Raw genomic sequence first — 11028 nt, 5'->3', positions numbered from 1 at the left:
GTTTTTTTTGAAATATTTCAAAGGATTATTATGTGTCAGTGTGATGAAGTGTGTGCATTGATTGTCTATGAATCACAATTACCAAAGCCTACCTGCAGGGGGAGTGCAAGGACTCATGACTTGTGGAGTCAAACACAAAACCTTGTTTACAATTCTGCAATCTATTATTACCATCATGTAGATTTCTATTTTTTGTTCAAGCATGAGACCAAAACGGTCTATACAAGTTAGTCAAAACTACCAATTTGGAGGAAGTCATTATGAATATAAAGCTTCTAAAATGTAATTCCATGCAGAAGTGAAAATGTTTTATAACCTTACAATCTGATTAACAATGGATGTACAGTACATATAACCGTTTGAATGCATGTAACATATTTTAAAGTTCTTGACAGAATTGCCCATCTAAACTGGACATGCTGGTCTAGTCGCTAGTGTAGTGTAATCTTGTTTTATAGAAGCACTGTATTTACCTCTTATGCAACCTGTATAAAACCACACTAAGCAACAAAGTCTGTTATTGTTATTATTATCATCGTTACTACGGTGTGGCTGACAACCACTCAGTTGACAGTTCAACGCACATGCACGTATGCACAACTAGCTCATACGGGTGTGAGGTATCAAAATCAATGACACAAATGTATGGCTGATGTTATTATGAATCAAATTACATTTCAGACTGACAGAAATAGGAAACATTTCAAATGCTACCCAACTCTGAATGCACACACAGAGGACTGGCCCGAAGAATTTCTGTGACACTGTCTGTCCTGTTTATACATGTCGGTTACTGAGTGCTGTGTGGACAGTAAGGACATTGCTTAACTCACCTGTGAGTTATGTTGGTGTGCTCAAGTGTGGTTGTCATTTTTCCCTTTTTAGGTGGACTGAATTCTCTTCTTATTCTTTTCTCATGGTGACAGTTATTAAGGAATACATTTCAATTGCCAACTATCCACTACTGCAATTAAGTAGTATATTTCACATACTAAATTGTGTTCATGGTTCAGAAAGATTACAGTCATAACAAATAGAAAGCTTTACTGGACCAATCTAGAAGTAATAAACTCATACCCAAGTCCTGAGTAAACATAAACCCCAAATAAAGAGACCAGTGAAAGTCGAAGCGGACCCATCAATATTTTAGACCAGTGTAATCAAACCAGATGAACATGCAGCACACGTGGGTGCTATGGCTTTAGACTGAGGACATGAACACACCTGTGAGTACCTACAATATAACGCAAGTGTTTTGAGACTTGATATAAAGTTTGGGTTAATGATCCATCTCTTTCATTCTGTTGTGTTTCATGATTATGTTGGAAGTTAACTGAGCGGGAGATCCGAAACAGTATTCAGGAGCTTCGTCTCAAAATTATGTCACAAGGAGACCACAGAGACGAGGATGTCCGTTGGTTGGAAGAACTAACCCGGAATCTGAAGGTCAGAATAAGTCTCTGTGTTCAAAAGAACAATATATCACAAACCTAACTAACCAATCTGAAACAACTAATAAAAAATGCCTTGATATCAGCTGTAACTATTTTCAGTTGTGTTGATTTGGCAGGGACTTCATTCCACAAAAACAGCAAAATCCCTTGATAACAGTGTGCAGAATCCCGACCGCAGAAAGACCGTAGAGAGGAGGAAAGACCTGCTGGACCAGCTAAGAAAGGAGTTAGATGAACACATCAAAGGTAATGTGTATGCAATAAGCACACTAGGAGTCTGTAGGGAGCTGTATTTCTAAATACTTTACGACAAGCTCTTGTTTTGTATGATCACCAAACTACACAACATGAAGACTTGACACAACAAGTCACTGTGATTGCATATTGATTGGCGTTACCAAATCCCTTTTGCCCTCACTAGCGTTTGATGTCTATGCGATGTGAACCACTGCAATATTCTACGTCACGACTCATCTGGGTCAAGGGCTGCAATGACCAATACCAGTTTGCGTTTTTGAATACTAATTTAATAAAAGTAAGGAATTAAGAGTGGTATATACATAGGTGTGGTGCGTAAAGTACATACGCGTGCGGGTATATAAAGGAGGGCAATGGCCTTGTTTTCTCATTCTGTCCAACTCATTTGTGGCGTCTGAAAATCTGAGAGTGGAAAGAAATAGTAAAGTAATTTCTTCAAATGCTTTGTAAACAAGGGATGTAAACAAACAGTGAAATCCTTATTTTTCTACTTTTTCCAACTTTGCAAAGTAAGAAACGAGACTAAAGTATGCGAAATATGAAACTTATTGTATCACAAAGAATAAGTATACAAATAATTAATAATTATCACTAATGAAATATACACTCACCTAAAGGATTATTAGGAACACCTGTTCAATTACTCATTAATGCAATTATCTAATCAACCAATCACATGGCAGTTGCTTCAATGCATTTAGGGGTGTGGTCCTGGTCAAGACAATATCCTGAACTCCAAACTGAATGTCAGAATGGGAAAGAAAGGTGATTTAAGCAATTTTGAGCGTGGCATGGTTGTTGGTGCCAAACGGGCCGGTCTGAGTATTTTATAATCTGCTCAGTTACTGGGATTTTCACGCACAACCATTTCTAGGGTTTACAAAGAATGGTGTGAAAAGGGAAAAACCAAGGTATGCAGCAAAGCATTTGTGAAGCCACAACACGCACAACCTTGAGGCGGATGGGCTACAACAGCAGAAGACCCCACCGGGTACCACTCATCTCCACTACAAATAGGAAAAAGAGGCTACAATTTGCATGAGCTCACCAAAATGGGACAGTTGAAGACTGGAAGAATGTTGCGTGGTCTGATGAGTCTCGATTTCTGTTGAGACATTCAGATGGTAGAGTCAGAATTTGGCGTAAACAGAATGAGAACATGGATCCATCATGCCTTGTTACCACTGTGCAGGCTGGTGGTGGTGGTGTAATGGTGTGGGGGATGTTTTCTTGGCACACTTTAGGCTCACTTAGTGCCAATTGGGCATCGTTTAAATGCCACGGCCTACCTGAGCATTGTTTCTGACCATGTCCATCCCTTTATGACCACCATGTACCCATCCTCTGATGGCTACTTCCAGCAGGATAATGCACTATGTTACAAAGCTCGAATCATTTCAAATTGGTTTCTTGAACATGACAATAAGTTCACTGTACTGAAATGGCCCCCTCAGTCACCAGATCTCAACCCAATAGAGCATCTTTGGGATGTGGTGGAACAGGAGCTTCGTGCCCTGGATGTGCATCCCACAAATCTCCATCAACTGCAAGATGCTTTCCTATCAATATGGGCCAACATTTCTAAAGAATGCTTTCAGCACCTTGTTGAATCAATGCCACGTAGAATTAAGGCAGTTCTGAAGGCGAAAGGGGGTCAAACACAGTATTAGTATGGTGTTCCTAATAATCCTTTAGGTGAGTGTATATATATATATATATATATATATATATATATATATATATATATATATGTATATATATACCAGTACTGAGTCCATGTGTAGGGGAACAAGGTAGTAGTTGAAGTAGAAATAATACATGGAAATATAATGTATGTACGGAATGTATGTATTAAATAAATGGACTTTATTCCTCACACAATTCACATTTTAATTGTGTTAAAATCTATCTCCATGTAAGGTTGTGCTCAAACATTTGCATAACCTTGGAGAATTGTTAAGAAAGAAAACATGAGTGAGCAGGCAAAACGTATTTTATTTCTTATGGAATTCATATTCAGCACTAGGTTATAACAGAATGGCAAGACAAAACATGTCAACAAAGAAAAAAATGAACTGACCCCTGTTCAAATGTCTTCATTCCCTTAGTTCTTAATACTGTGTATTGCCCCCTTTAGCATCAATGACAGCATGCAGTCTTTTGTAATCCAGTCGGGAGAACAAGTATTTGATACACTGCCGATTTAGCAGGTTTTCCCACTTACAAAGCATGTAGAAGTCTGTAATTTTTTATCATAGTTACTCTTCAACTGTGAGTGACTGAATCTAAAACAAAAATCCAGAAAATCACATTGTATGATTTTTAAGTAATTAATTTTCATTTCATTGCATGACATAAGTATTTAATAAATCAGAAAAGCAGTACTTTTTGTTTGGTACAGAAACCTTTGTTTGCAATTACAGAGATCATACGTTTCCTGTAGTTCTACATGCTCTACCTACGTTTCCTACTTACAAAGCCTCTACATGCTTTGTATGTAGGAAAACCTGCAAAATCGGCAGTGTATCAAATACTTGTTCTCCCCTCTGTAGTTGTCTATGAGGCCCCGAATTCTTGCAGGTGGTATAGCCGTCCATTCGACTTCACGAAATGCCTCCAGGTTGTGCAAAGTCTTTGGTCGTCTTGGATGAACTGCACGTTTGAGATCTCTCCAGGGTGGCTCAATGATATTAAGGTCAGGAGACTTTTTCTACTGTAACCACTGGAGTGTCAATTTGGCCTTGTGCTTAGGGTCATTGCCATGCTGGAAAGTCCAAGAGCGTCCCATGCGCAGCTTTCATGCAGAAGAATGCAAATTGTCTGCCAGTATTTTCTGCTAACATGCCACATTCATTTTTCCATCAGTTTTCACAAGATTCCCAGTGCCTTTAGAGTTAACACCCCCCCAAACATCAGTGAGCCACCACCATGCTTCACAGTGGGGATGGTATTCTGTTCATTATAGGCCTTGTTGACCCCTCTCCAAAAATAGCGCATATGGTTGTGACCATAAAGTTATATTTTGGTTTCGTCAGTTAACCCACACAATCTCTCTGACACCACTGACCTGATTTTGTGAAAGATGTGTCATGCCATAAAGTATTGACAAAATGACATATATTGGTCCAAGGGGCTTTATTGACAATGAGGCGTGTCAAGATGTTGTTGGGCATACTGTAACCAGGCTTTTTTGTGGCATTGGCACAGTAAAGGCTTCTTTCTGGCAACTCGGCCATGCAGCTCATTTCTGTTCAAGTATCGTCATATTGTGCTCCTTGAAACAACCACGCTATATTTTTCCAGAGCCTGTTTTTCTCCTGAGGTTACCTGTGGGTTTTTCTTTCTCTGGCAGTTTTGGCTGAAATCCTTCTTGGTCTTCTTGATCTTGGCTTGGTATCAAGAGATCCCCGAATTTTCCACTTCTTAATAAGTGATTGAACAGTACTGACTGTCATTTGCAAGGCTTTGAATATCTTTGAATATCCTTTTCCATCTTTATAAAGTTCCATTACCTTGTTACGTAGGTCTTTTGACAGTTCTTTTCTGCTCCCCATGGCTCAGTATCTTGCCTGCTCAGTGCATCCACGTGAGAGTTAACAAACTCATTGACTATTTATACACAGACACTAATTGCAATTTCAAAAGCCAGAGGTGTAGGAAATTCACCTTTGCCATGTTACCTGTCTGTAACAAGGCCAACTATTCAAGGGTGTGTAAACTTTTGATCAGGGCCATTTGGGTGATTTCTGTTATCATTATGATTTAAAAAGGAGCCAGACAACTATGTGATAATAAATTAGTTCATTTGATCACTATCCTTAAATAAAATAGTTTTTTGCATGATCATATTGTCAGAATCAATGCAATAATTTCATAATATCTGCCAGTGTATGCAAACCTATGAGCACAGCTGTATTATTTTTGTGCAAGGTTTATAGGTAGGGGTAAGGTTACCAGGCTACAGGATAAACATTATCAGTCATGTGTGAGGGTATGTGAGCATGTGACATCGGTTGGTATTTATGTGTTATTTGAAAATGAGTGTTTGTGTGTGGGCAAAGTCTGTACTAAAGTATAAGAGCATTATAAAGACATAAACATTGAGTATTCATTTTGCAGTCATGCTTTAAAACTTTATGCCTTGGTGATAGAAGCTGTACAGGACACTGGTAACATCTGCTTTGTCTGCCATGTGGTAGTGCACAGAACTGTCTGTGACTTCTGTTTTTATAGTATTAACGTCATTACTTTTAGGTGGTTAATGCATGACCTAGGCTGGGTCCTCATGATGACCTTAGTGAATAGTTTCTCTGTTCTTATGTTAGTGAAAATGTTCTTAGGTCTAATGTTAATGAATAGTGTCTCAGTTCTTATTTTAATGAATAGTTTCCCAGGTCTAATGTTAATGAATAGTGTCTCAGGTCTAATGTTAGTGAATAGTTTCTCTGTTCTAATGTTAATGAATAGTTTCTTAGGTGTAATGTTAATGAATAGTCTATCTGTTCTAAAGTTAATGAATAGTGTTTCAGGACTAATGTTAATGAATAGTGTCTCAGGTTTAATGTTAATGAATAGTCTCAGGTCTTATGTTAGTGAATAGTGTCTCAGATCTGATGTTAATGAATAGTGTTTCAGGTCTGATGTTAATGAATAGTGTTTCAGGACTAGTGCTAATGAATAGTGTCTCAGATCTAATGTTAATGAATAGTGTATCAGGTCTAATGTTAATGAATAGTGTCTCAGGTCTAATGTTAGTGAATAGTGTCTCAGGTCTAATGTTATTGAATAGTGTTTCAGGTCTAGTGTTAGCAAATAGTGTCTCATGTCTGATGTTACATTGGCTGTTGCCATAGATACGCTACTGTGGCTGTCGGAATAGATACAGCTACCTGTACTGCATAATAATAATACATTTAATGTGGCTTTTCATTAATCCCAAAGTAGATAAATAACAAGTAATATGAAAAACAAATGAATGAAATAAATACAATCTATATATGGATTTACATAGACAATAGGTTTCTTCTATTCATAGGTGTGCATCTCAGTTACTCCTCCTGCATACATAAGGAAAACTTGTGTTTAGGTTTTTTAAATGACCTTTGTCTATATGTACAATCTCTGTACCTTGACTTTTTACCACATTTTCATGAATCACTATCATTTGCTTCAAATTCCTTTTTTCTGTTTCCTTTCATTTCCATTTGGTTGTTTTCCTTTTCATTCATGTGCTTCTCCATCATGGTTTTCTCTAACTCGTCCTGTTTGAGCTCCTCAAGATCCATCTTGATCTTTTTAATTTCCTCCGTTTGTGTTTTGGTCAATTTCCCTCTTTTTCTGTATTTCCTTGTCATCCACATCCAGATTAAATTGGTTCAGCACCTCACTGAATATGACTCTTATTTTCTTCAATTCCTTGTTCATTTCCATCTTAATTTTCTCCATCTTGATCTTTGCAATGTCCTCCATGTGTATTTGCTCAATTTCCAAGTTTTGCTCTCTTCCCTCCTTCATATCCTCTAGTTCTTCACCTCATTGAAAAGCACTGTCACTGTAACCAATTCCTTGTTCATTTCCATTCAATTTTTTCCCTTTTCTTTCATGTGCTTCTGCTCAATCTCCATCTTGGTTTTTAAAATCCATTTTAAATCTTTCCATTTCCTTCAGGTGTCTTTGCTCCTTTTTCCACAGATCCTGTTTTCTGTTCTCCTCCATCTCATTCTCTTTGACAGTTCCTGCCCTGTTCATCTTCTTCCTCATCCCCTCCATATCTTATTTTTAACCTTTCCACTAACTCCCTCTTCTTCTCCGACATATTGCTCTCCTTTTCAAAGTCTTTCGGTGTCATTTCCAGCACGGATCCATTATTCTTCAGCTTTATCCTTTGCCTTTGCAGATTCTCTTGCATTTTCTGCCGCTCCTCCGCCCTCTTCTTCTCCACCTCTTGAATCCTGCTTCCTCACTCTCTGGCTCTCCTTTTCCACACTTTCTCTCAAGCTCAAGTTTGCCTGTTTGCCTTTTACTTCTTTCTGCAACTTTTCCTTTTGTTTTTGGAACTTGTACAAAAGATTGAATTGCATTACCCTGGTGTCTTCAACAGACACAGCCAGGTATATTCTCTCTACCTCCTTCTCTAGCTCTGCCCATCAACTATGTTGATCCATTTTGAGATGATGTCTGGAAAGGATTAATGGGTGTAATAGATGTTCTGGTTTGGGTGGTACACATGATGACAGTGTGTTAGAAGCGTTAGAAGCAGGTAACCACCCCCACCACCACCAATAAAGACAAATTGGTCCCCCCCAATATCAAACTCACTCCTATGTCCTTGAAAATAGGATAAATAGAATGGAAATACCGAGACTTCTGGCAATATTATTGGGTGAATTATATAACATTTCTATAAAAAAATAAAACTTGAATTGCTATTGGAATGTTTAATTATGGGATGCTAATGTTCGGTGGTGTTCAGTAATTGAGGGACAAGCATTCTGACATAACGAATATGGTGTGACCTGCTATAGTGATATTTCGTTTCTGTGGTAATTGATTGCTACATCCAAATAATTTGATTTGTATTTCTATTAAGAACATTGTTATTGTAGAATAGTTACCATGCCAATTAATAAACATTCCAAAAGAGCCTACCTACACAAATATGGCCAAATAAAGATACACTAACGCCAGAGGCACCTCATGTGAATGTCTAGGTATTCTTAGATTTTCCATCTCAGATAGTCAGGTCTAAACATTCAAGAAACTATTTCATACTCAAAAATAAAGTTACTGGTAGCTATAACATGAGTTTATCAAAGAAATAACTTAAAATGTCAAGACAAATACAACTACCACAACCGCATGCAGCTGCATGAAAATGAGCAATTTGAGCGGCAGTACCAAGAAGCCCTCACACAACACCAGACTGTACCCATTAATTCAGGCTTTTCTTTTTGTGTGGTATTAAGGACAGTCACAGAATGTAATTAATTACACGTTATGTTGTGTGTAGCACATCTTTTTTCTTTAATTTAATTGCAGTTATACATAGAATATCGCAAAGAATAAGGAAATAAGAGTGGTACCGCCAAATGCTACAGTATGCTAAGAGTGGTAACGTCAAACCCTCCACCGCCAAATGCTACAGTATGTTAAATGTGTCATGAAAAATAGTAGGCTACTAGGCCAGTGGTTCCCAACTCTGGTCCCCGAGTACCCCCAACAGCACACATTTCTGTTGAAGCCCTGGACAAGCACATCCAATTCAACTCAATGAGAGCCTGATAATTAGTTGACAAGTTGAATCAGCTGTGCTTGGCTGGGACTACTTTGAATATGTGTACTGTTGGGGGTACTTGAGGGCCGTAGTTGGGAACCACTGTACTTGGCCAATGGAGATAATTAGCTTCTCTCAGAGGCGTCACCGGACCCAAAGTCTCTGGGCTCAAGCCCCTGATGTTACTTCGTTAACCCAGAATTATTTGCAAGCTGACATTAACGGCGCTGGGGAAGTGTTACAGTGCATGAAGTGAAAATGGAGCAGATGACCCCTCTCGCTGCCAGCATTTCTTGTCCAGGACTGTATGACATATCAGCGGAGCACCCAGGGGATATTTTAAGTTTACACTATAGGCATACAGTCAAATAAACTACACTAAACCAGCATTGGTCAGAATATGTATCTAATTCTTCTTATATAATTGATTGATTTTGATCAGTTACTATATTAGTGTTAGGGCTACAGATCAAACAGAATAAAATGTGGCAATTAGGGGCCTAACTGCCACTGTGTGTTTCTTTCCTTTTTCACAGGGGGTAGAATAAGTTTGGAGAGGATGCAGGAGAAGGTGGATACAATCCTGAAGCTTAAAGAGGTCCTGAAAGAGGAGAAACAGGGGGACAGACAGAAGGAGAGCAGTGAGACATCTGATAACACAGAACAGGTACCAGGAACACATACCGTGCTGTGGGTTTGAGCTGAACAAAGTGCACTGACCCTAAGGTATCTTCCTCTTTTAATTAGAACTGGTGCGAGGCAGAGTACAGCATAGCTCAGGAGCGCAGAATGAAGATCAAGGAGGATCATAGGAGAGTCATAAAGGAGGAGGTGGAGAAGATGGAGAGAGAACTGGGCCAGGAGCAGGTGACTGAATGAAACACCAGAGAATGATTTAATCAACATATTCCGAAATGACCTGCCCATGTAACTCTCCCCGTGGTCAGGCTGAGGGCCCCCAGAGGGAGCTGCAGGTCCTGCTCAGAGAGAGACAGATCCTTGCTCTACAGATGGAAGCATTGCGCACAGAGGCCCTGGAGGCCGAGAGAGACCTGGAGACCCAGTACCTCGGACATCAGCATGAGATGCAGTCTCTTAGGGAGGAGAGCCTTCAGGTGTGGCCATATTTGTTGCTAGTTTCAGCACCCATTTCATTACATCAAACGTGCCTATACTCCCTTATATCAACACTTTTAATCCCCTTGGTAATAGCCTGTCTCCCCACCCTCCATTCCATAACAGGTGTTCAGGGTGTTCCGCCAGGTGAGTGAGGAGCAGAGGAGGACTTCAGAAGACAGGTACAGGACTCTACTTCTAGAGGCCATACACGACGCAGTCCACATGTCTGATCAGAACCAACAGTTAAAGGCAGAAAACAAACACCTCCGCAAAGGTGAGTTAGTCACCTGGAAAACACAATGGTTACAAATCTTTTGTTTCGTTAGAGACGTCCTTGATACTATATTGTAAAGCACACTTGAAATACTTGTCATATAAAACATTGTTTTTCTTTTTTTCCACCTGTAGCACTAGCTGAGATAAAGGACAACCTGTGCATACACAGTGACCTCAATGGACAGGGGGTATCCCAACAACTGTAAGAGAAAATTAATATAATTGATTTATCTCATTAATGTACAGGGTGGCATAATACTGAGGGCAGACCTGATGACATAAGCAATGAAACAGAAATATTTCACTTTATTTCAGAATTTATTGAACAAAAATGTTCTGTAGCATATTGTATTTTTAATGTTCGGTAAAAGAATGAAAATAACCAAACTTACTGTCATAGCAGGACTCTTACGATGTGTTGTTGTTTAATCAAGAAACCCAACAATTTAATGAGTCAATCCACTATACATTGAATAAAAGACATAATTAAATGTGGTTGAATTCAATTGAGCTAGAATACAAGCTAAGTGATTGGCAGCTGCATTTTGGGTAACAGATAAACTAATGTGACGAAGGGATCCATGCCTCACCTTAAATGCAGCTTCTGTTGCATAACCATTGATAACCATTGATAATTTTAAATGTCAA

The 11028-nt window shown here is 38.9% G+C and overlaps 1 protein-coding gene across 1 annotated transcript; it reads left to right on the top strand.

Annotated features, from left to right (window-relative positions):
• The first annotated feature begins 1174 nt into the window (after positions 1-1174).
• Positions 1175-10705, top strand: LOC109614868 (trichohyalin). The gene is made up of 8 exons (XM_020041753.2): positions 1175-1226; positions 1330-1446; positions 1571-1700; positions 9522-9652; positions 9733-9852; positions 9933-10100; positions 10228-10378; positions 10513-10705. The coding sequence occupies exons 1-8, from the start codon at positions 1215-1217 to the stop codon at positions 10584-10586; spliced, it is 903 nt and encodes a 300-aa protein (XP_019897312.2). The 5' UTR covers positions 1175-1214; the 3' UTR covers positions 10587-10705.
• The last annotated feature ends 323 nt before the right edge of the window (positions 10706-11028 follow it).

This window comes from Esox lucius, chromosome 21, assembly GCF_011004845.1.
Source record: "Esox lucius isolate fEsoLuc1 chromosome 21, fEsoLuc1.pri, whole genome shotgun sequence".
NCBI lineage: Eukaryota > Metazoa > Chordata > Actinopteri > Esociformes > Esocidae > Esox > Esox lucius.
This window is presented reverse-complemented; position numbering and strand designations above follow the sequence as displayed.